Source organism: Mastigoproctus giganteus, chromosome 7 (assembly GCF_048544385.1).
Source record: "Mastigoproctus giganteus isolate SK-2022 chromosome 7, ASM4854438v1, whole genome shotgun sequence".
In the NCBI taxonomy this organism is placed as follows: domain Eukaryota; kingdom Metazoa; phylum Arthropoda; class Arachnida; order Uropygi; family Thelyphonidae; genus Mastigoproctus; species Mastigoproctus giganteus.
Window position 1 is genome coordinate 224,823,022 of NC_143581.1, and position 26,864 is coordinate 224,849,885.

At 38.4% G+C, this 26,864-nt stretch overlaps 1 protein-coding gene across 1 annotated transcript in view; it reads right to left on the reverse strand.

Annotated features, from left to right (window-relative positions):
• Window positions 1–464: 464 nt before the first annotated feature.
• Window positions 465–26,864, reverse strand: part of LOC150083729 (proto-oncogene tyrosine-protein kinase receptor Ret-like) — a 143,179-nt gene continuing 116,779 nt past the window's right edge. The window contains exons 11-22 of the mRNA XM_090378589.1: window positions 26,031–26,327; window positions 25,652–25,908; window positions 24,875–25,022; window positions 21,084–21,191; window positions 20,664–20,905; window positions 20,444–20,566; window positions 15,632–15,702; window positions 15,441–15,481; window positions 12,570–12,666; window positions 11,486–11,585; window positions 8,919–9,009; window positions 465–1,074 (exon numbers count right to left, since the gene is read on the reverse strand). Of these exons, the coding sequence (XP_090234715.1) occupies window positions 905–1,074; window positions 8,919–9,009; window positions 11,486–11,585; window positions 12,570–12,666; window positions 15,441–15,481; window positions 15,632–15,702; window positions 20,444–20,566; window positions 20,664–20,905; window positions 21,084–21,191; window positions 24,875–25,022; window positions 25,652–25,908; window positions 26,031–26,327 (1,745 nt within the window). The 3' untranslated portion in view covers window positions 465–904. The remainder of the gene's footprint in view (window positions 1,075–8,918; window positions 9,010–11,485; window positions 11,586–12,569; window positions 12,667–15,440; window positions 15,482–15,631; window positions 15,703–20,443; window positions 20,567–20,663; window positions 20,906–21,083; window positions 21,192–24,874; window positions 25,023–25,651; window positions 25,909–26,030; window positions 26,328–26,864) is intronic.

Genomic DNA, 26,864 nt, shown 5'->3' on the forward strand with positions numbered 1-26,864 from the left:
CTGCCACCTAGTGAGTTTGTCAAGAAATATCTAATTTTCGAATAAAATATTACGAGACTTTTAATAAAATAGATATACTTCTCAAAGAAATGGCCGGACTGTAAAGAGCTTCTGCAATATGTGTATATCATTAGCTAGGCATGCCGATAATTTCCAGTATGTGAAGGCAAATATTATAATGGTGGAATATTTAATCGGCATTTTTAATTACAACTGGAATTGGATAATATTTGCTGATCGTGAATAAAGTTAAGTACACGAACATTTTGTAAAACGAGCTCTGAAAACATGCTCATAAAATTTGAATTAACTCATCAATGAGAAAATCATTAAAAAGTCTGGTTAAGTCTGATCATTGCTACATGATATACTATATAATTATATTCAGAATTAATTCTATTATTGATTTTCATATTTCGTGTTTACGTAAGATAAAAATGTTCCTTAACGGGACAACAGAAAAGTAAACACAGGCCTGCCGGTTCAGAACAAAGGACGGACGTTTTCTAAAGCTAAGAGAAGGCAACTCGAATGTTCGAGGCGCAATTAACACTATAAATGGAACCAAACACACCAAGAACGTAACCTTTGCTTCCGTTTAACGGTAGCGACAGGCCGTTTTTATGAGTAGCTGCCTACGGCTGTGTGAACAGGTGACGGACGAAAATTGAGGTCGCTGATATGACTCAGATGTGTCGCTGGACCCAAGTTGCTCCTCCTGTTTCTGTCGGAATAACACAACTTCATCTTTCCGCAGTGCCAGCGACATTGAGGTACCTTTGTAGACCTAATATAGGCACGTGAATAGTGGTGCAGAGATACCCTCTGGCTGCACCATTGTAGACTGCTCGATGGCTTTCCAAAGCAAAAGTTGCAGGTTGCGTACGGCAACTTCCAAATATTTCTAGGCTACTGCCTCTCTCACGTCCATCTGAATTCGGGAATTTTCTTGGCCGTACCGTGTAATTGCAACCATCCGAATACTTTCTGGTGGGTTAAAAGAGCATTTTGGGAGAGTATTTTCTCCATCCTGTTGTCGGAGAATACTTCCATATTCAGATTGGCTGTCAGAGTCTGAAAATAAAGTAATCAGAATTTATAAATATATTAAAGATTTGATTATATTAAAAGTAGTACATTATGATACATGTTTTTACTGTAAAATACGGAGTAATGCGAAGTGGCTCAGTTAGTTAGTCTCTGGGAGTGTCGCACAGCTCTCCCCCTGGAACCCAGATTTTTAATTCAATGAAACAAACAAAACGACAAAAGACTTTGATAAAGCACAGATCGTGGGAGCTCGACAAGCTGGTGCCTCGATTTTCCAAAGGCTGAATTGGTGGGGTGTTCGAGAGCCGCCGTAGTTAAAGTGTACCAGGACTGGCGTCAAAATGGTCAAACAATGACTCGACGGCAAAACTGCAAAGGTTAGCGAAAGGTTGAAGTTAGAGGTGAGCGCCGGTTCCGACGACTCGTACAGGCGAACAGGCGCAGCACTGTTGAAGAGTTGACCACCCAGAACAACATGGAACAATATCTGCCATGACCATGCGTCGCACGTATGGGCTATACCAGCAGACGGCCCCTAAGGCATCCTCTGCTGACCAAGGTTCATCGGCATAAAAGACTCGCCTGGTGCAAAGAGCATGCAAGTTGGACGTTGGAAGAAGGTGTGCTGGTCGGATGAGTTCACGTTATTTACTCTACACTGTGGATGGTCATGTACGGATTTGGCGTCAAGAACATGAGGCTCTTGATCCATCATGCATGGTATCAAAAGTGCAGGCCGGTGGAGGCGGTTGTATGGTGTGGGGCATGTTTCACTGGCAGGAACTTGGATCCCTGTTGCATGTGGAACAACATATCACTGGTCTCCGCTATCGTCAACTCCGCTACTTACTGACTGTGTATACCCCTCTATGTTACACTTTCTCCCGAATAGCTACGATGTCTTCCAAGATGACAATGCGCCGAGCCATCGGGCACTTGTTGTGCGTGCAGGAATGGTTTGAGGAACGCAGTTCTGACTTCCAGCATATTGATTGGCCTCTGAACTCCCCCGATATCAATCCCATAGAGCACTTATGGGACACTATGGAAAGGCATATCAGGCGTCTGGATACACCAATCACCTCCATACCTGCATTGCTGGCCGCATTACACACAGCTAGTTGGCCATACCTCCCGAACGCTTCTGACATCTTATTGAATCAATGCCACGTCGGATAGCTGAGTTGCAAAAGGAGAAAGGAGGACCTACGAAGTATTAGGTAGGTGGTCATAATTCAGTGATCACTCAGTGTATAATAAATACTAGGAGGGCTTTGCTCGCCCACACCCCGCGCACGCTTTTCTACGTAAAATGTAGAGGTATACGGAGTAGGTCAAATCTTTTCTACGTAAAAGACACATCTGTCGAAACGCACTGGCCGATATCTAATCAGGAAATTAGCTATCTGATTATTTACCTGTGCATTTATAGTGCGCGGCATTCTCAAAGTAGAATAAATATCACGGTAAAGCTCCAGAACGTTGTACACCCTCCAACATGGCGGCAAGCAAAACAGTGGGAAGGCAGTGATTGACAAGTTCTGCCTCCCATATTTCGACTAACGAACAGGAATAAAGCAGTGATTGGCAGATGCCACTGCTTTCCCCACCCATCCTAGTTTGATATGCCTAGGGTGTTTTTCCCCACATTTGCCGCTGTTTTTAAATCGGAAATCGTTTTCCTATTTTAAAACAGCGGGATGGAGGGATAAACACCCTACCTAAGCTAAGCCTCCCCTCCTCGACGACACAGAACAATTAGAAAAGGGAGGCGCCTTCACCTGTCAATTATCGCCGTCTTCCTCGCTTTCATCGAAGTACCTGCTGGTTGTATACTGTCCTGGACTTGAGCCAATATCATTACTATGTAATTATTTACCTGCGTTTACATAGGTCACTTAGGAAGAGGCCTTTTGCTTCGGGTTCCATAATACATGAGGAATATTGTTGCATCCGCAAGAGCAGGACTAAATTATTTAACTGAAATATTTACAAACTATACAAATATTTAAAATATTTACAAAATACTAAACCACAGTATTTACAAATATACAATTTTCATTAATATACAAAAACGTTACAATGGAACATTAAATGTTAGACAGTGAATCACGTGCACGAGGTTGGTTATGGAGGCAGTTTTCAATAATTAATTGCATTTGTAGTGACTCGCTCTCTTCTCCCATTGGCTCGAATAAATATCACTAGGAGGAAAACTTTTTTAATGTGTAGATAGATAAGTACGTAAACCAATTAGGCAAAATCCTGGATAATCTATTTATGCTTGCAGTCTGATAACGAACTTTCTTTGAATAATTCTATGATATTCTCTGATCTGGTGTCGTAGGCAAGTCGATCATAGAAAATTACTTTTGTAAACTGATTGACCACTTTATTATGTACACTTACGTAAGAGCAAGTAGGACTCCTAAGTCCACAGAACAGCCGTAATTCGTCATGGCACGGACTGAACGAATTGGCGATATGGTGTCATAGGAATGTTGGTCGATGTTGACTCAATTGCTTTACACAGTTTCAATCAGTTGTGGTCTTCTACTCCGAAGAGTTCGTTCGGACACCTTAAACCCGAACGAACCGTCACGGAGTGGGAATTTCACTCCGTGACGGGTACTGCTACCAAGTACACAGGGTGGTTGTAATGTCTGGTGTTACTGTTGGTCGAAGAACTTTGACTATCCTACAGGTGTTCAGGATTGCGACTTTCTGGAGTTCCTTGTATGTGTTCTCTGGGAGACCTATTGCTGCTATGTAGGATCTTTGGCACCATACCGGTGGTCGAAACGATGATCAGGATGGCCGTTACTTCTTGCATATGCCACATCTCCTTGACCTCATGTCTCAGGTCAAGGTTCGTGTACTTCCTATTTTTTTCCTCATGGGTTTTCTGGAAAATGCTAGTGTTGGGCATCGCTATGTCAATCAGGTAGGCAGCCTTTTCTATCTTGTCCACAAGGGTCATGTCCGGTCTGTTGTGCGGGATGGTCTTATCCGTTATTAGGGCTCGGTCCCAGTACAGCTTGGGGGTTGGAGTCTCTAGTACTACTGCCTGGAGTTCGGTCTTGTAGTATGGTACACTTTCTTTGGTCAACTGGTATTTCCTCGCTAGCTTCTGTTGTATTATCCTGGCTACCTGGTCGTGTTTATGAGTGTACTCAGTCTGGGTGATCGCCTTGCACCTCGCGGTGATGTGATGGATCGTTTCTGAGGCCAGGTGGCATTGTCGACATGTGTCATCTGACATTGATATTCCGGGCTCTTTGCGATGTATTTTCTATAGTTTCTGGTGTTGACCACCTGGTTTTGGATGGCCAGCATGCATGAATCCTTCAGTCTCGTGGAAGGGCGTCCCTCTTGTGAGCCCTGCATTGGAAGCAATGGTATCGATGTGATCTTGATGGAAGTCAATGTCGTGTCTGCCATGGAGTGTCTTCTTTGCCCATCTTTCTAGCTTCGTTTCTTGTGCCGTCTGGGCGGAAAGGGCTCCTCGCTTAGATTGAGTGGGATATACCACTTATCTATCTTCCTTATGGCCTGGTGTTGTGTTGTTCTCGAAGTAATCCTTCAGGTTAATTATCGCTGTTTTCTGTTGCTTTATCAGGTCTATCAGGCCCCTTCCTCCCTTTTTCCGAGCTATTGTTAGTCTCTCCACTGCTGACTTCGAGTGGTGTTGGCGGCTCTTGGTCATCCTTGTCCTTGTCTTTCGTCATAGCTCGGTGTTAGTCAAATCTATGACCCCAAAGGAGTATGTTAGTACTGGAGCTGCATAGGTGTTTATGGCTTTAACTGTGTTCCCTCCGTTCAATTTTGCTTTCAGCAGGCTTCTGAGTCTCTGATGATATTTTTCGGTCATGCACTTCTTGATTTCCTTGTGCTCTAACTGCTGAGTCTGCATCATCCTTAGGTATTTGTAGGTCTCTCCTTCTGTCATAGCTCTTTACCAGTCAGCAGCTTCGTAGTTTTTCGTAGTTTCGGCCGAATAATTCTCCCTGGTGCAGTGTGTGGGTCTTGCATTTGTTTAGACCAAATTCCATCCTGATGTTCTCGCTGAATTCTTCGGTGATCCGGAGTAGTTGCTAGAGTTGCTTCTCGGTTGCCGCGTAGAGCTTGATGTCATCCATGTACATTAGGTGGGTGAGGGTGTACAGGTGCTTTCTTCCTTGTTTGAGGTTATATCCATACTTGCTGCCGTTAAGCATGGTGGATAGAGGGTTGAGTGCTAGACAGAACCACAGTGAGCTCAGAGCATCTCCCTGAAAGATTCCTCTTCTGATGGGGACTGGTCGGGTTGGGATTTTCTCGACCTTAATGGTGGTACTTCATTTCACCATTATTGCTCATAGGAAGATTGTCACTATCGGATTGACCTTGTAGACTTCAGGGTCTTTATTAGTCAGCTGTGAGGTACGGAGTTGAAGGCCTTGCGGTAATCGATGTAGGCCGTTTATAGGTTGCGGTGCTTCTTGTAGGCTTGCTCCATAACTGCGGCATCTATGGTTAATTGCTCCTTGCATCCTTTGCTTCTCCGCTTGCATCCTTTCTGCTGTTTGGCCATTATGTTCTGACTCTCTAAAGTGGTCTGATATCTTTTTGGTTATGCAGCTGGTCAGGATCTTGTACATCGTTGGGAGGCAGGTGATTGTCCTATATTTCGCTAGGTTTCTTGTATCTTCGTCTTTAGGCTTCAGATATGTGACTCCTTCAGTGAGAAACTTCGAGATTGTCTCCGGATCCGTTATCATTCTAGTGAACTGCTCTGCTAGGTGCTTGTATGAGCAAGTGAGCTTCTTGTACCAGTAGTTGTGGATGTTATCAATTCCTGGGGTTCGCGGGTTGTGGGTGTTCCTGATCGACTGTTTTACTACTTCTTCTCGAATCTTCCACTCTCTCATCTCCTGTACATCCTTGGTTTTCTTCCGTTCTACTGCTACGCAGGGGTCTCGGCTGTTATGTCTTAATTCACTTATGTCTTGCTCCAGATATTTCCCCAGAACTCCTCGATCGTCTTCTTCTCGGGTGGTCCGTTTCCTGTTTTCTCATCTTCTCCCAGTTATTATTATTATTAGCCATATAGTTCAAGGAAGCCTGAGGCTTATGCTGCACCAGCCAAAAAAATAAATTTCCAAGAGAGAGAGAGAGAGAGAGAGAGAGAGGAATCAGCAAGAAAGGGAAGAATGATGATATCCAGCTCAGGACCCTGGGTGTGCCAAGCCCATACTCGCCAGATGTGAGCCCCTGGGATTGAGTTCTGGTGATTGGGGAGGTCACCGCAGGAGGGAATTTAGCGCGGTAGGCTAAATTCCCTCCCATGTTTCTGGAACCATTACTGTACAATTCTGGCGTTATCCTGCTGGAAGAACCGCAGATGAATACCTGTAGCCAAGAAAGGAGACGCATGGTCGGAAACAATTTCCGGATAACCTGTGACATCGAAATGTTGCATCACTATTATCAAGAGGGCCCAGTGTGCCCCACTAAAACACTTCCCACACCATTATAGGTAGGGAGTGTTTTTGTGCCACCACCAGCCTACACTGTTGAACCTGAAGGATGGATCCATGGACTCATGCCTGTTTTCGCCAATTTTTTTGTCCTTCCCTCATCATGAATTTTGTATGTAGTCCCGTAATTTGCCAGACCGAGCAGCATATTTACGACCCTCTACTGTCGAACATTGAGGCCGCCCGTACCGGAGGGAAACCCATTAGGTTGTCGGCTGCAGTTATTTCATCCGTTATAAGGTTCAACGAATTGTGCATTCTGAATTTTTTTTATTTTTTTTTATTTTTACACCACTATTTTACTGGATTTTTATTTGGCTAACTGTATCCTCTTTGTTACCCTTCACAAGTCTTGTCAGTGCCTGTTGGTCTCCACGCATCAATTTGGTTGTTGGACTAATCTCGATACACCTGTGACACAGTCATATAGCAAACCCCAGCAGAATTGCAGTTTCTGAGATACTTATACCGCAGCGTGTGGCGCCTGACTACAGTGCCGCGTTCAAAGTTACTTAAATCTTTTTGCCCATTCTCGCAAATGAGCATCCCCGTGTATCTGCTTACTTGCTTTATACTGTGTGGCTGGAACACAGAGAAGCTGTTACTGAAAAGGTACAATTCTGTGCCTTTTTCGTGATATGGAAATGGAGTGACCACATTGAGGGCATCTAATCATGTGGTCACTCAGTGTATATATATGTTATTTTATACCAAATTTATCGTCATAGTGCCAACCCTAATAATTTATAAATACACAATTCTAAAATGTGAATATAGTCGACTTTTCAAAGTATTTTATTAGCATATTATTGGTCAATAAAAGAAAATAAAGAGTGAATTGAAAAAAATATATTTATTTATTTTTTTTTATTCTTTGACTTGAAATCCGTCATTTACAAAACTGTATATTACGGAGTTCATGCAAGCTAGGGGGCGGGTAGGAAGTAGATTTGAAATTAGTATTGTGCAATATGTTAAGTTTGGTTACAAGTTACTTTGGATTTGTGCTAAGGCCACGAGGCTTAATGTTGTCATATTTGTAAATCGCGTATTCTCTGGTCGGTTTTCTTCGTTTGCTACTGCTCTTACACCTCTGGAATTTAACCTTTGGGCGCCATTTCAGACCCAAGGCGTGCTTTTAAGATCACCCCTAAAATAGTTCTTAATCATAGTGCCATCTTCTTGGATTAGCAAAAACCATTCGCATTGTTGAGTTCGCGTGAATGAGCTCATATTGGACAGATTTTTTAACACTATCTACCCAGAATTTCCAGATTTATGACCCTGTAAAATTTGATATAATTAATGGGCTAGGGATAAAGTAAAGTGCAGCCATTATCAACCCACTGCAGGATGGAAGCCTCCTCAACAATTCATGCTGAGGGAAATGGACCATAATCTGCCACGCTGGTCCAGTGCGGGTTGGCAGATCGACCGTATTCAGCAGTCAGGGGCTTGAACCCCGGTCTAACTCAAAGAGCGTGTGCTACTGCACTCCCGCTCCTGCCCACTCGGCTACGGAGATAGCGGGCTAGGGATAGGAAGTGTTATAAAAGCTTTATATATACCTCCTTTACCCAGCTTTGTTAGATCTCGACAAAGAAGAATTATAATATTTCTACTTTTTTTTTTTTTTTTTTCCTTTTTTGTATTCTTTGGTATTACTATTATTTCTAAATTTGATATACATATGATTTTCTAATTTATATTAAATTACAGTTAAAGGATAAAACAGTTCCTATTTTTTATCTCTTTTTTTTCCTTGTTACGATGTGTGAGGGTAATACAAGAATCACATTTGAATAGCGGGTTGTGAAAATTATAAACGTAACATTTATTAATACTGTACGAGTATTAGTAAGATGACCATTAGTTTTAGTTCACTGTGAAAGGTTATAAGGATTTGTTGTAAAGGTCTTTGGTGTATTATGAATGATACTGGTATACCCCCTTCTTTGTCAAGATCTAATAAATAAACATGGCTGAATAACACTATGAATCTAATCGTGAATATTAATGTATAGACCAGAGGTTCCCAAACTTTCTCGTTCACAGTACCCTTAGTGTCTCAGTAATTTTTTCACGGTGCCCCTAGGCCAAATGAAATACCTGACAGTTCCGTTTATTAAGTACTGTACTTAAGTCCAAACAACTTGATAAGTAACGTTGACACTGTGAACTAACTCGAGCTAGTAGTTCGCGCGGTGTCCGATAGATGTCGAATACCGCTGTGTTTCCCTCGAAAATTATCCCGCGGCGCCCCTGTGAGTTCGTTCCGGCTGCCTGGGGCGCCGCAGCGCACAGGTTTGGAACAGCTGGTATAGACTCTGCTCACTGCCATATACTTACCATCTTTGTCGTCATCTGGTAGACACGAAAGGCCACTAGGAGAGTGATTCATAGTTTCTGGTGTCAATCCAGGACTTAAGTCGAGATAATTCTGTTGAGAACAAAATAAATTTGCTTGTTAAAGTTCATGCATTGCTTACTTGTATTTTATTGTTTCATATTTTATAGATAGGGTAAACAAAGCCCCTGCACTCTGGCATTGATCTCTCACATTTATGGCGAGTTATTCGGTAGTCCTTTATAAATAAAACTTCCCTTATAACAACTAGCGTGACATTTATTAGGCACAGCCTACTCACGTATTTTTAAATAGCTATTAATGTTTGTGTTATTTACATACTATTTTTGAGTCATAAACTGTAGATAATTAAGTGAATAACACTTTTCTTTTATAATGTATCCCGAGAAATACTTGATTAACGAGTTAATTAATGTTACATTTTCGATTACAGAATAGTTTAGCGCTGAAGCCGCAGGTTACATAGGGAGTTAACTAGCGTACAAGTTAGTGCAATGGCATCATTTTTGTGCGTAGCCAACTACTTAAGTAGTTATAAATTGGCATCATTAAGTATATCTCATATTGTGAATACCTTCACAACGAGTTGCCATGATATTGCACTACCTCGAATAAGTAACGCTTCACCATAGGATAAGACTATTTTTACTTATTCTCAGCGGATACCATCATCCATAGGGCACCGTTTCGGAGCTTATTGGCTCCTCATCAGTGGGTGGGCATGTACCCTGGTGTTGCAATGATGACAACCCAGTTGTGAAATATAACTCCACAATATGAGAGGCTTCAGCCCTAAACTATTCTGTAATCTAAATTACTCCACACCATCAGACATCTCTCATATTGTGGAGTTATACTTCGCAACTGGGTTGTCATATTGCAATACCAGAGTACCTGCCCACCCACTGATGAGGAGCCAGCAAGCTCCGAAACGGTGCCATATGGGGGTGGGGCTGATGGCCACGGAGTTTCCGAGAATAGGTAACAACAATCTTCTCTACTGGGGAAGCGTTGCCTATTCGGGGAATTTATGAGCTTTTGAGTATTGTGAGTTGGAGTAACTGTTCCTTTCTTCCTTCGACGGCATTTCTTCCTCTTCCTCTCGTACTATCACCTTCCTACATCTTTTCTGCTTTCCTAAGTCTAATAGGGATAGTATGAGGATAACAAAGATCTTTATCCCATACCATATTTCAAACGGTGCCGTATGGGTGATGGTATCCGCTGAGAATAAGTAACAATAGTCTTCTCCTATGGTGAAGTGTTACTTTTTCGAGGTAGTGCATTGCCTTGGCAACTCGTTATGAAGGTATTCACAATATGAGATATACTTAATGATGACAATTTATAACTACTTAAGTAGTTGGCTACGCAGAGAAATGATGCAATTGCAGTAACTTGTACGCTAGTTACATTTTCGGTATTTTAAGCATTTACTATCGATATAAATTGGCAGAGCGGAGCACTCTTTGGTTTTAACTTAGCTTAAGTTAATAGCTTGCGTCGAAACTACTTTGAGATTCAAAATGGAAGCGAACAGACAACGTCAAGAAATTGATAAAATATATCAAAAAGGACAGAACAGCTTTTACGGAACGCTGTAACCATAGCAACAGACACAAAGGAAAAACTTCAGAGGCAAACAAAACGCCTGCTTTTAAAATTGGTGGCTGCAGACGGTTCAGGTTTTTGTCGAGGGAAAGGATATTATAGACGGACGATATGTTATTGTCTCGAATCCATTGGATATCCAAAGAGCCAGTTTTAAAAGAAAAGTCGCAGAATTTAAATTTTCCTTATCATGAAATTAAAACAGTAATCGCAGTTTATTCTTTATCAGAGAAGCTAGTAATGGTATCTGCCGATTATCGTCTATTCCTATTTTTTTAGAGTGTAGAAAACAGAAAATTAGTAAAAAAAATTTATTTTCTTATTAATCGGATTATTGAATTTTCATAATTAAAAACACTTAACATTACAATAACTTCTTTTTGTTGTTTTCGGAGTCGATTACAAATTATATTATTAAATATAATCAGAAAGAAAAATGGTCTGTTTATACACCGGCATTATCACCTAAGATGTATTTACACCTAACCATGACAAGATTACGATCATTAACCATATTTAGCAGTCACGTGATTTTGAACCACTATAACCTGAAACGGGTGTTACTGTATTCTAGCATTGGCTACTAGGCAATTTAGTCTACTACTTTTGTTCGATTAATAAGTGATAATTAATTTCTCTCATTGCTAAATTTAAATTATTGAATAAAATTTTTTTAACAGATGCTCGTTGAAATTGGTTGTTCCGAAATGATATTTTAATTGAATATTATTTCGGAATAAGCGTTCTTAATTAATTCATTTAATAATAATTTAATGAGTGAGTTCGACAATAAATCAAATTTTAGCATTTAATAAACAATATCTCTCTTAAATACTGTTTATTTCTCTTTCAGTGATAAACAAGTATGTAATCATTAACTAGCGAGGAACAGTTAAGGTTCGGTTAGGTGTGTGACCAAGGTTTAATTTTCACTTACCACTGTATCTTGCAGGAACCCATCGAACCTTTGGATCAGTTCCTTAAACGAGGGTCGGTCATGCGGGCTCTCCCTCCAACAACTTTTCATGAGCTGATACCTGAGGAGAAAATATGTTGCAATTAACACTAAAGACACTGAACAGGAATTTCGGAAATTAGCTGAATTTACAAATGTTGATTAAGTGACAGTCGGAGTCATTTTTAAAGAAGTTAACAGGTGGGAAATAGGTTAATAATGCAGCATACATCTGTTTTCTGATGTACACCACAAATAATGGAATAGGTGACAAACCCAACTCCAGTGGACCATCAGTAATTTTTTACTGAAAAAAAAAAAAAAAAAGAAAAAAAAACGCTGCTCATTCTATTTTTCAAAACCAAGAACGCACGCAGAACATTTCATTCCACCTAGCATACTATCTTTTACCAAAAGGCTGACTCAATGCATTATGTTATTAAAAATGTTAGGACACCAAGAAGCAATATTGTCTGACCACGTTTGGCCTTCCATGCACTCATTCTACGCAGAAATTTTTCCACTAATTTTTCGCAAAGGTTCAGTGGAAATATTTATATTTATGAAAAAAATAATAATAATAAATATTGCAGAAAATCTTTTAATGCAGCTTATGAAGTCGGCCTTCATGGTCGGTTTCGGACACGCATACGGAGGTTATGCATATTATGCTAACGCGCCTAAAAATGACTACGGAGTTTTGAGTGGTAACAAATATTAAAAATAGCTAAAATAATAAATAATATTAATAAGAAATAATATATACAAATAAGAAGAAAATAATAAATATTTCATTTATTTATTTATATATTATTTATGATGAAAGAATTACCCCTTCATATTGATCATGAAGGGGCAATTCCCTTCAGCGTTTACGCTAATTTCGTGTGCCTTCCCAACACGGCCTATTTTAGAATTTACCATTGTTAAAAGGGCCTACCAGTAAGTTTCTCCGCCTCTGTCCTAGGTAACGTTTAAAATAGAGTGTACGTTTTATGTACATCCTATATTTAATAAAATAAAACCGAATAAAAATTTTAAATAAAAATAAACAGAGCTTACTTACAGTTCATCTGAGCAGTTTTCTGGCTTGTCCATCCTGTAGCCTGCCTTTAACAAATGAAAAAGCCTCTCTGGTGTGACTCCAGGATAAGGGGTTGCGCCTGTAACAGTAAGCCAATTGTTTTGTCAGCGTTTTAATAAATTAAAATATCGAACTAATTAAGCTTTAATTGTAACAGTGCTGAACATAATTTTATTCCTTGAAATTCTCGAATTATCATCAAAAATTGTTTTTCATTATTATAAGCATTTGTTCAGTTATTTATTATGTCAGAAAATATAATTTGAGTATAGAGAACCCAGATCGTTTTAAGTAACAGCTTAATTTTCCAATAGGGTGAATGTTTCCAAATATGTTGGCTATTGGATCTCTTGAAGGCTTTTTGAAGATGCATATGAAATATTTTTGGATCTTGATTTCAGCCGGATAGGGTAGATTCATACACAACTTTTTTATTCAGTAATAATTTATCTAATATTTCTCCATGCGATATTTTTGTCACTTCAACTTAAAGAAATTATGAAAGGATAATAGTTGATGAGAGTTGAAAACTCTACTCGAAACTGCTGCCCAATGGCAGTGGACAAAATTTAAGCAGTAGAAAGAGTTTATGAATTTTCAATCCCAGATCTAAAACTCCATGAAATGGTTGAAACTTGCCCATATTTTCTCAAGATGTTTAATTTAATATTCAACCGTGTACACTTCCCTCACACTAATAATATAGTTCACGATATATAAGAATATCGTTTATTATTTGTAATCCAATATTCCACCTGTGCAACTCGTTCCCTCAGCATCGGGTATAGTAATTTTATCTGTCTCCATGTAGTTTAGTGCCATTAAGATATGAAAATTACTGCTGTTAAGCGTTCTTCAGTTTACAGTCATGTTCTCGGATAATAAATAACACCTGTAAAAGTTTCACATCCAAATGAAATGTGTTTTCTTTCACGCTGCATAAAATTGTCCGGACGTGTTCTGAATTCGATATCCAACTTCACATTCTGCCAGTTGCGCAGAAGTTTAAACAGATTTCTTTAATAATAGTGTAACATACCGCTATGTTTTACCAAGAAATTCAGCCTGTTAGATGTAAATCGAAAAGATTTGTTAATTTATTAGTTTACTAAAATTCTTTACACTATTTGCAGCCAGCTAAAGAAGAAAACAATAGAAAAGGAAAATAATTTCAGAGTGTGCTCTCTCAAACAGTCTTTCAGTTGAATAGCTTATTTGTAATTATTTAATACGTTTATCTGTTATTAACTTCATTTTTACATTTATTTATTTATTATTTATTTTTAATTCACCATTTAAGTACTTATTTTCGATTGAGCTTTTCCGACACAATTACATTTCCTTCTGCAATGAAGATATTATTAAAGCAACTCATTCATTGCTCTTGGGTCCACCTTATAAGTTTCTCATTTTGCTAGATCCAAATTCGAAAATGGACTATAAAGTAATGTACCGTATCTAGACTGTCTTATGGTTTACCTGGTGCAGTCTCAAATTAATAAGCCACAATTTTTTTTGTTTATTTACTCTCATTATTACAAAGAGTAATCATCTTTACACTGCAATAAAGGCTAGTAGGATGTATCATAATTGCTTATAATTTCTTGATGGTACATTTTTTTCTTTCAGTACTTGATACAAAAACAAAACTTGCAATCTATTTTGTTACTTTTACGATAAAGTTGCTTCTACTTTACAGTTCTGAGATTTCTCCTGTTTACTTCTGTAATATTACATTTTCCAGTATCTCTTTTACTTTTAAATGCATTAATTTACTCCTTCTCAGTCTTAAAACTTAGAACCATTATATGTACTCCTTCCTCTTTTCTTTGCTGGTAGGTTCCCTTTGGGTTAGTTACTGTGGTAGGTACTGCAGCCATTATACATGCCCAATCTAAGTCACCTCGGGTGTCCCACAGGGATCACCTTTAGGTGTTCTGTATTTCATACTATTAATGTCTTCAGCTGCTCTCCCATCTCAACATTCAACATCAATTATTTGCTGAAATGAATGTCTCTTTGTTTACCACTACTATACTGCGTTGTTACTGAACTGACTGTAGCCTCTCTGTTACTGTGCACAAGGCTTTTCAGCTTCCGTTGGCCTTCAGAGTTAGCTGTTGGATGGACGTTGATTATTGGCTAATACCGTCTCCTTGCACTGGATTGAAAAAACCCGGCTTCGAACCCGTCAATGACGCAAGGAATTTTTATGAGCTTCTTTTTTTTTTTTTTTTTTTTTTTTTCACAACGTGACAGGGTGACAGAGTTAGTCTGTCTCAGGCGAGAGTTGCAAATTTAGTTTCTTTGGCGCTTAAAACAGGCACATTTTCTTATTGGATCAATTCTGACACTCGAGACACAATTGTACTTGAATATCTCAGCAGAGTTACAGTTTTCGAGGGCCGACCGGGCTAGCCGAGTGGGTAAAGTACCTGCCCGGCAACCCAAAGGTCGCGGGTTCGATTCCCGCCTCGGGCTTGGATCAAAGTACTGCAAAAACCTTGGGAGGTGCAATATGGCCACAGAAGCCGATGCGCCAACAACTACCAAATCAAAAATCAACAGTTTTCGAGAAACTAATACAGGCGCGTTTGGTGCCAACTACCATGCACCGTTCAAAGTCGCTCAATTCTTTCATCTTATACAATCTCGCACTGAATTGCACACATACAGTATCTCTACGTATCTGTCCACCTACCTTATATCGCGCGATACGAACACGTGAAGCTGTTGCTGAAGGGGAGCACCATTTAATGAAAATGTAAGTGTATCTAATAAAGTGGCCACTCAGTGTAATTATTCTTTGAGTTAAGGTGGAGAATTGTTTTAAATAAATAGACTGACACCTACCTAATGTGAGGATTTCCCAGAGCACTACTCCAAATGACCATCTGCAAAAATAGCAAACTCTACATATAATTATTTGAAATGAGAAAGAGAGAGAATTTCTTATAATTTCTAAGTTCTTATTCGAATTCATAATGCATTTCATGAATGTTGTATGTTGTCATTTAGATTAGATTTATAGAAACACAACTCACACATCTGTCCTTGTGGTGTAAATGTGATCTTCCAAAGATTCGATGGCCATCCATTTGACAGGAACTCTCGACTGTAAAAGAAAAATAGTACCATATAAAAACAATAGGCCTTCATTAGGATCAACTCACCTCCTCAATTCAATATACCTTTCTTCTGCTGGCTGTTTCTTTCTACAAAGCATCCCATTATATTAAGAAAGAGGTGCATTTAAAAAATAAATACAATACTAATTCTGTGCATTCTGCTCAAGTTTCCACAGCCCATAACGATAACTCATTGATCAACCTAGTTGATAGTTTGTTTCCTTTGTTAGCTGATTCACGTCATTTTGTATTGTGGTCATCGGCTTGTAGTTCCCGATTCCGCGATGGCCGCGTCCTACATTGAGATTTTTTGGAAAAGGGACAACCCTAACGTGAAATTGGTGTACATTAATTTATGTGCGCATTTATGTACATTAATCATGAAACCTACGAACAACTTGGAATGAGCTGCACAAATTGCACTCAAAATGTTCCCAAAGAAGTTCGAGTTAATATAACAATTATTTATTACTCACGAATCAGATGACATTACAGGGCTTAGAGCAAGGGAACCATTGACAGAAAGTGATCACGCAGTCGTTAGTTGGAAGATGAAAAAGAAAAAAAATGTTAGAGTACTTAAAGGTCAAGGCACGAGATTTAGTTTCAGAAAAGGGAACATTATGGCAATTTAAACTGCCATAGTGTAAGGTGCTACATGGCATCGGATTAATTGGGCTGATTGCAGAGTGAGAGCAAATACACTTGAATTATGGACTATCTTTAAAGAAAAAATAATAACTGAAGCCATGAATGCATGCATATTAAGAAAATACTGCAGGAGGAGGATGCTAGAGATGGATGAATGCGCAGCTGGCCGGTCATATTGAGCGGAAAAAAAAGATAGTAAGGAACAGTTAAAGAGCGATGAAAAGCACTGAAGCCTACAACAGCTACAAGTTGGTTTTTAACAGTCTACAGATAAGGTTAGAGAGGCCAAGGTTGCTTATGAGAAAGCATTGGCTAAGAGAGCAAGGAATTTTTCATGTATGTGAATAAAAAAAAAAAAAGAAAGAAAGAAAGAAAAAGCGAATCAGATCGGGCCCTTGTGCACTGGGTGTGGGTATTTTTCATCTGACTTTACTGAAGAAAGACCATTCCTGCTAGAGGAGGCTGTGCCAGTGAGGTTGAGTCACATGAAATTAGTGATTTTTAAATTACAGATGACTACTATAAAAAAACCTTTCGAGCATGAAGGCAATCTTTACACTCGAGAGAGATTCCTTTAGATTGGAGACGTGCCAACGTATCAGCAATATATAAAAGTAGTTCTAAGTGCTAAGTCAGTAACCAGAGACCGGTTAGTCTGACTTCAGTGGTAGGAAAAATCATTAGGCAATGATCAGAGTGCGATCCAGGGACATTTAGATAATATGGCATTCTGGATAATACACAACATGGTTTTTTTAAGGGAAAATCATGTTTAAGTAACTAGTGGGTTGTTTTAACACAGTTACTCATGAGCTGGATGTAGGAAACAATTCCGACAGTTTATTTGGATTTCAGAAAGGAAATACTGCATACGCTGGAACATGCTGGGGTTACTGGAAAAATGTTAAGATCGATTGCTGGGTGGCTGCAGGGCAGAAGGCAGAGGGTTCTGATTAATGTATATTCTTCAGATTGTAAAATCAGAAGTGAGATCTCTCAAGGGTCTGTTATTGGACCACAGTTGGTTCTGATTTTCATAAATTACATCGACGATGGGATAGAAGGCTTGATGTCAAAATTTTCAGACGACGAAAAGATTGGTAGAGTTGCTAATGATCAGTAACATGTAGGCATTCTTCAGGATGACTTGAGCAGGCTGCAAGAATGGTCAGAAAAGTGGCAGCAATGTTTTAACGCAGGAAAATGCAACAAGGCCTTACACTTGGGGAACAGCAACCCAAAAATAAATTATACATTTAGTGGGGTTGAATTAAAAACAGTAGAGGAAGAAAGGAATCTGGAAGTTACGATACGGGCAGATATCAAGTTAGCAGTGTAAACAGGCAGCCTGGAAAGCCCATAGTGTCCTATCGATGATTTATCGAACATTATCCTGAAAAGATATGGAGTAGTCCCAGTGTATAATGCAATTGTAAGACCACATTTGGAATAATGTATTCAGATATGGAAATCTCATCTGAATAAAAAATTGAACTTCTTGAAAGGGTCCAAAGACGGGCAACTTGCATGGTTGAGATCGGCAAAATGGCGTCCGTAGGAGGAAAGACTGATTTAGATTATGCAGGATACAGTTTCGCAACCAGGCACCCTAGAGGTGACCTTATTGAGGTTTATATAAATCTCTTAGAGGGGTTTTAGACGGAATTTTTACTGTTATAAAGAATTCCATAACTAGGGGCCATAAATTCAAATTGCAAGGGAACAGGTTTGGATTAGCCTTAGGAAATGTTTTTTATAGCCATAGTTTGAACAGATTCCAAGGATAATTGGATAGTTACCTACGTCAGGAAGGAAGCACATAATTTGTTTTGTATTTTTTAAATTTTTTTTTTTGGTTGGTGCAGCAAAAGCCTGTCTTTTTTGTACTATATGGCAAATACTATAGTGAAGCTATCGGTGTAAGTAGTGCATCCCACATCTGGTTGGACCATGAAAACAATGGAAGCTCTCGAGCCACAGTGTCTTGTCTGGCATTTATTATCGTATTAACGAAATTCCTCATCCTATAATTAACGAACTTGCTTTCCTTTCATTTTTTTGTGTTATATAAACCTTTCATGTTGTTATAACGTTATCTTTTAATATTATAACGTTTTAATATTATAACGTTATCTTTTAATATTATAACGTTTTAATATTATAACGTTATCTTTTAATATTATAACGTTCAAGTTACATAGTGTCTTTCACTGAATTAATTTTGCCTTATCCAACTTGTCTAACTTCATACGATCTTTTTATTTCATTCTTTTTCTCTTTATTCCAAAGTAAGAGGCAGTGAACGGTTTTCTCTCTCTGACGGCTCACAACGGGTGACGGTAGATGGCTCTGTCTTTTGACTTCTCCACTTATGCTGGTGTTCCCCAAGTTTCAGTTCTTTCTCCTACTCTCTTCCTCTTATATATTAATATTTCGTAAAAAGAATTATTCTGCTCCTATGCTTATCTTGGGCGACACTCAGATTTCTAGACAGGATCATATATATATCTGTTTGAGATTATCCTGAATTGTAATCTTTCTCTTGGCATAAGCACGTCACAAGTTACATAGTGTCCACAAAACACTATGCTTCCCCTCTCAAACCTTTCTCAGGCTTCTACACTCCATTCCAAAGAGAGCAATTAGGTTAATTAATGACCGATCTCTTACAAAATCTCTCCGCTCTCTGTCTCATAAACGTTCTGTTTCTGCGGCATGCCTTTTCTGTAAATACTTCCATGAGCACTGTTCTTCTGAATTGGCTACTATAATTCCCGCTCTCTCTTCCAAACCAGTCCGAACACGCGCCGCAACCAGTCAGCATCCTTTTACTGTCCAAATTCAATCTCACCGAACCAACTTTTCTTCTTTATCTTTTATTTCTACAGCTTCCGTTTTCTGGAACAACCTCGCTTCATGGCGCCTCCGTAGCCAGGTGGGCAGGAGCAGCAGTGCGTAGCACACGCTTCTTGATTAGACCAGGATTCGAACCCGTGACTACCGAATGCGGAAAGGTCAGGGAATGACCACCGCATATCCCCGGAGCAATATGGCCTTAGTTGCTAATGCTCCTAAAAACCAAATAACAAACAAAAACCTCGCTTCATACGTATTTCCTGAAGATTAATGTCAACATTTTGTTGCAACCTCCAACCCACGCACGGTACTAAATACTATAAGTTCTAAAACTTTTCATGTTTGGAGTTTTCATTAAAAAAAATGGAACCCTAGTTATAATATGTAAGTTGAGTAAGTTAATACATTCACGTGGTCAGTCCTAACACCGACCTTAATTTTGTATTTTCTTTTTCCTTTTGAAGCTCCGTAATAAAACGGCTGTTATGTTAGAAAACAGGCTTTGTGCGTCGGGTTGCATTATATCATCCAAGTTTCTTGCGACGACCGACTAACTGGTTAAAATAAAAATGATATATACATAAGATAAAACAGAAATAAAATAAGATAAAAGCGTTAAAATACAATGAGATAAAAGTGTTAAAATATAATATAATAAAAGCGTTAAAATACATAGTAGCTTTCGAAGCGAAGTGCCTCTTCATCAGCTATGAAGAGGCACTTCGCTTCGAAAGCTACTATGTATTTTAACGCTTTTATTATATTATATTTTAACACTTTTATCTCATTGTATTTTAACGCTTTTATCTTATTTTATTTCTGTTTTATCTTATGTATATATCATTTTTATTTTAATAAATTTATTTTAACCAGTTAGTCGGTCGTCGCAAGAAACTTGGATAATATGGACTATTATGTTTACTTGTGATTAGATTAATAATTTACTGATAAACGTACGTATAAGTTAAGTTACGTTATGGTTACCCTGTTTTTTAGTTAAAATTAAATGTCTTGCATCGATATAAAAGAACTTGCATGTTAGGTAATTATGGCAGATATACGGCATGTTATATCGGAAGGTCGTATTAAACGGAAAGATCGTACAGCAGAATGAATTATTGTATTGCTTTGTTTCTGTTCGATCTTTTAAACAGTAAAGACTAATAGTTAATAAATTAATTACAACTATTTTATCGTTCCTCGGTTATTTTGGTCACTTACCTTGCTTTTCTTAAGGTATGTATCTCCCTCATAGACGTCTCGACTTAAACCAAAGTCTGAGATCTTCAACACCATTCCTGTAGCCACTAGCACATTTCTGGCTGCAAGGTCTCTGTGCACCAACTGTAAATATTAAAGATTAATTTCGGTAAGGAAACATATAATTAATTTCCACTTGTAATTCGTGGCACACATAGAATCTTTCGAACATAATTTTTACCTTCATGTCGCTCAAATAAGCCATCCCTTTAGCAATTTGCCACGCGAAGGACAGCAAATCTTTCTTTGAAATGGATCCGATTTCGTTCTGCCAAAAGTTAACGCTGTGAGGCACGTACGAAGGGTTGTCAATACATCGCATAGTGGGGACCTTGACACTCAGTTCCGGGTCGCGGCTTTTTCTCAAGTAGTTTCGCAGAGAACCATGCTCCGCGTACTCTACAATAATATAAAAGGGCCCTCCTGGAAAAGAAAGAAAAAAGAAATTATGTCTGATTCGCTGTTTTTAAGAAAATATGTATCGCTGTCTATCGGAAGATATTTGTAACATCTGTAATTTGATATTTTGTATTCGTTATCTTATCTCTGTTGTTTTATAAAGGCAGATGCTGTACACTTACTCAGACTTCACATTGCTCACCTTTCTGGGTGCATGCTCCAAGTAGCCTCACTACATTTGGGTGGCAAACTTCCTTCAGCATCTGAAACTCAGAAAATAAGTCCTGCTGTTCCTCTATCGTCCCGTTGCCTAGAAACCCAGAGAGAGGGGGGGAGAGAGAGAGAGAGAGAGAGAGAGAGAGAGAGAAGCACTTAGTACGCAGTAGTCTCAAACACCGTGAACAAACACCTTATCGGTGTTTGTTCTTTTAGTGGAACATGCAGCATATTTACTGTTTAATTATTATATTTAGTATACGAGGGTTGTTCAGAAAATAGAACGCAGCTGTTAAAAAAAAAGGAAAGTACAGTATATGAATATTTATCCCAAAATAATCTTTCCCTTCTTGTTCTACCGATCAGCTGCTCGCAGTATGTCTTGAGGTATCTGAAAGTGATGACCTCTGACTGACTCCTTCAGCTTGGGGAACAAACTAACAAATGGTTTCCCACTGCCACCGCTTCATAGTATCAGCAGCATCAAATGAGCATAGGTTTCATCCAATGTGATCACGCTCTTCAGAAAAACCTCATTATGCTTCCCGTTATGTTTCAGGTGTACTTTTGCAACTTCGTAATGATGACACTTTCTGACATCAGCAAGAGAATGAGGAACCCAGCGAGACGCAGTCTTCTGTACATAGGTAGTTCTTTGAAGACCGCAATAATGTTGTAGGTGCACAACCTACACCAACAACCAATTAGAGCAGGAGCGTCCAAAATTTTTTCGCTAGGAGCAGAAATAGAATAAAACGTTGGAGTAGAGCTGTGAAGGGACTTTAACTACTTTTAAAAACAACTGGAATTGCAGATTAAAATTCAGAAGAACAGTGCCCAGCGAACTATCTGTAGGAAATTTATGGAGTGTGTGATAGGGAGGAGTGAGTTTGTAAGCGAAGGCTCATTAACTAACCTATCAGCCCTTTTTTGGGATATAGTTGAACTTAAGAGAAGTTTTGGAGAAACACCCCCAAGGTGTTGGAACAGTATTCAATGGTAAGTCGAGTTTTAGATTTTTATGGAGTCAGTAGCTGCGTAGAAGAAAAGTAACTACGAGAGCGAAAGAGAAAACCTAGTTTTTTCGATTCATGGGAAGCAATTATTTGTGTGATGTCTTATGCCAAGATAAGTAGAAGTCTCTCCAGTAGCCGTCGAGGTTAGCACAGTAGTCACGATCACCGTCCTTTCACACCTGAAAGAGGCGTGGAATCGAATCACGTCTCGACGGGAGGAGCTTAAATCGGTTTTTTTTTTCACAGCATGGCTGTATCGTTTTATCTAGCAGACAGGCAAATCGAACGAAGATGCAGGAGATTGCAGACTCCTCAGAGCTTTAGTTGCTTTGTTATTTAACACACATACACCATTTCCCAGTTAAGGTTGATGAGAATAATCTTGTGTGGAGTATCAGTGTTCTTGAATATGATAACGGAAAAAGCAGTTTTTTTTTTTTTTTTTAACGAATGAAACGGGATTGAGTTTTAGATTTAGAGTTTTTTTTATTCTCTTCATTAGGTAAATATGTTGCCAGGGCGGTTTGAAAATAAATTTATTCGGACAATCAGCAAAATTAAAGAAAAAAACTCTTAAATATGATAAAACGTAAATTTACTTACACCCTAATTTAATATTCATAAATATGAATATATACAGTATGTGTAATATTTATATATAGTATTCATATTTATAAAAGTATATTACAGCTTAATAATTTGACATATAATTTAATATGCACATATTCTTTTTGGAAAAAGGAAAACAGTGAAATTCGCTTTTTTTTTCCTTTGTTAGGCGCGTTCTCATATATATAATATCCACGTAATAGTATTCGCCATACAGTTCTAGGAAGCCATAGGCTTTTGCTGCACCTGGCAAAAAAAAAAAAAAAAAAAAAAAAAAAAACAAGTAGATAAGAAAATAAAATTACATGCTTCCCTCCTCATACATACAGGTAACTATCCAGTTGACCTTTGAATTGGTTCAAACTGTCAGACTCCACTACCTACGAGGGGAACTTGTTCCAGCAATCAACGATTAAAAGAAAACTTCTTACAATTCTAATTTGAACCCCAACTCTAATTTGAATTTATGGTCCCTAGTTCTGAAATTCTTTAGAACAGTAAAAATTCATTCATTTTACTAACCTCTCTCAGGGCGTTATAAATCTCAATCAGGTCACCCCTGAGGTTCCAGGTTGCAAAGCTCTCTATCCTACATAATCGGAGTCTTTCCTTGTCCGGTCGTTCTTTTGCCGATCTACACATTCGAGTTTCTCGTCTTTGGATCCTTTCAAGAAACTATTTTTTCAGATGAGGTCTCCTTACTGGAACACAGTATTCCAGATGTGGTTTTACAGTTGCCTTATATAGTGGGATTAGGACCTCCCTATCTTTTACAGGATAACGTTCGATAAATCATCGATAGGACACCATGGGATCTCCTGGCTGCCTGTTTATATTGCTCAACTCTGCTCAGAAAACTTCATATCTGTCCGTATGGTAACACCTAATCCATTTCTTCCTCTATTGCTTTTTAATTCAGCTCCACCAAGTGTATAATTTATTTTTGGATTGCTCTTTCCCAAATGGAAGACCTTGCATTTTGTTGCAGTAAAACTTAGCTGCCACTTTTCTGACCATTCCAGCGTGTTGAAGTCATCCTGAAGGTGCGCTGCTTGACATTGATCATTAACGACTGTACCAATCTTTACGTCGTCTGCAAATTTTGACATAATGCCTTCATCCCTTCGTATATGTAATTTATGAAAATGAGAAACAGTGGTCCAAGAACCGATTCTCGAGGTACCCCACTCCTGACTTTATACTAATCTGAAGAATATCCATTAATCACAACATTCTGCTTTCTGCCCTGCAGCCACCCAGCAATCCATCTTACCCGTAATCCAAATCTGTTCAAGTTTTTACAGTAACTTCTCATTAGGGACTCAGTCAAATAAAAAAAGTAAAATCCAAATAAACTATGTAGAAATTGTTCTCTACATCATGAGTAACTGTGTCAAAATAGCCGACTAAATTAAACATGATTTTTCCTTAACAAAACCATGTGTATTTCAGAATGCCATATCTATCTAAATGTCCCTGAATTGCTCTCTTAATTACCACCTCTAAGATTTTTCCTACCACTACCACTACCACTGATGTCAGACTAACCGGTCTGTAGCTACCAACTTCACTCTTAGAATCGCCTTTATGTATTGGCGATACGTTGGCACTTCTCCATTCCAAAGGAATCTTCCCTGAATGCAAAGATACCATTATAATTAACCTCAATCGTTCAATACACTGTCTTGTGATCTCCCTGAAAACTACCAGGTATATGCCATTAACTCCCGGAGCTTTTACTTGCCTTTATACTCAAATTTCCGCCTGTCTGTCCGTTTCGTATTTGGGTTTTTTAAAAATGTTTTTGGTACATTCACTGCGTAAACTAATATTAATTAACTTATTTTGTCTTCTTGCGAATGGTAAACATTAACTCACCAACGAGAGCAGTATGTTATGTTGTTCTAAGTAGTTCAATAAAGTTGGCACTAGTTATGCTGGACTTCAACAGGAAATAATATTCTTCGTTTTAACATGGACGCACACGGACGAAATTAAAAAAAAAAAAAGGGGTGGGGGGAGAATAATGCTAAAATTAAGTATGCAGTAAAAAACCGAAGGTTGCTTTTATTTTGGAATGTTCTTTTTATTTTCTAACTAACTTGTTAATGACTGTGCTATACGTTATGTGCAAGAATAGAGAACGTCTTACCTTTCAACATTTTCACAGCAACTGTGTGGTACCCTTGACTTCCATTTATCCCCCAGGCCTGCGCTTTCATCACTTTTCCAAATTCTCCTTCTCCTAGAGTTTCGTTTAAGATGAGATGCTCTCGAGGGAATTCCCACTTGGCATCACACTGCAAACATAATCCACAAAAAAGAGTGATAGTTTAAATATAACAATATACATTTAAAATGAATTGAACTTATAATAAAAAATGCTCGTTATATCTGGACATGTAGAATTTATACATGTGCTGAAATTTGTAGAAGAATAAGAGTTTACCTCTATATATTTAGTACTTCAGTACTTCTGATATTCATAAAATTCAGTCTAAGCGAAAATTTAGACACTACTTCTGTTATTATTAATATTAAATAAAGTTTATTGTAATTTTTAAACATTTGAAAATGGCATAATTTCATTTTAATGGAAAAAAAGCTATTATAATAGAAATAGAGTATTTATTGAAATTTGAATTATCGAGGAGAATTTTCAATATTTATAAAATATTACTATAATGAAACTACTGACGTTATTAAAATATTTGTGAAAACATAGTATACATTACTTTTTTTTAAGAGAGTAAAGAATTATAATAGTATATAAATATATTTGCAATTAGAGGGAGATATATTATTTTAAATTCATTTTGATATTATACAATCAATGAACAAGCAGAGCCGATGTAATTATAGATTTATTATAGAAGTATTGATATATTGGTCAGAGTAATTATTAATATCGATAGATGGCGACACTTACCATCCCTTTGGTGACCGATGCGGTCTCGCTGAAAGCTTGGGAATCGGGCACGGACAATGACCTGTCGTCTACGTAGTCCGAAGGCACTGCTGATAGAGACATTCTACTACCGATGTACTTGTGCTTATCATGTCGCTTGTTGTGCGTTTTGAGGCGTCGGAAGAACACAAAGATACCACAAATGATCAAACTGCAGGAAACGGCCAAAAATATGAAGGCTACACATCCTCGACCACAGGCAGTGGTACTGGTCAGACCTAAATAAAAAGCACTAATCTGTAGTAACGTTCGACGAAAAGCTCATGTCTCCTACTCTCGCTAGAAGAGTGATTATGATGCTATTTCTCAATGTACGTGACATACAAATCATGTAACTCACCTGCCTTGTAGAAAATGTCGTATCCTGTCGGTCTTGATTTATTTTCGCTTCCAGGGGAGATACCATTCTGTGGCTTAGGGGTTGACACAGCAGGTGAGAGGCTGAATTTCCTGATGCTGTTGTTCACTTGCGGCCTATCAAGGCTGGTTATCTGATCACGTGTTTCCATAGTGCCGGTGTTGTTGGTGACGTATTCTCTGACACAAGTGCAACTGGTTTCTCCACACGTGCAAGGTCCGATAGCCGATTTTATACCTCGTCCAGACGGTTGACGAGTTGCCTCGCCCATGATGGACTCTAATAATGAATATGAATGACTTTGAATTAATAAATTGGCTACTGAATAAAATACTAATACTTTTACGCTAACATTTTATCACGGATGCAAAATATCACCCACAAAGGAATAAGTTTTCGGCTATAGTAGAAGGCCCGATTGGGAGCTATAATCAAAATTTCGAACACGATGGTCAACTCAGGGGAACTTTTTCTCATTATTAGCATTATCAGAGGCATCCAATGCATCAGCCAAAAAAAAAAAAAAAAAAAAAAAAGCCCCTTCACATTTCATCCAAAAGTTTATCCAGTTCTTCCTTAAATTTCTTTAAGCTATCAACCACCCGCTGGCTAAAGGAAAATTTCCGCACCTCTATTCTACAACTGCCTTTCCTCAGTTTGAATTTATGTCCCTTCAAGTGCTTAGTCTGAGCAAGAGGAAGAATCCCATCAGAATTAAGCTTGCTCATACCATTCAGAGCGTTAGACACCTCACTGAGATCACCTTGCAGGTAATTAGTCTCTAGACGCTGTAATTTGCAGAACTTAAGCCTTTCT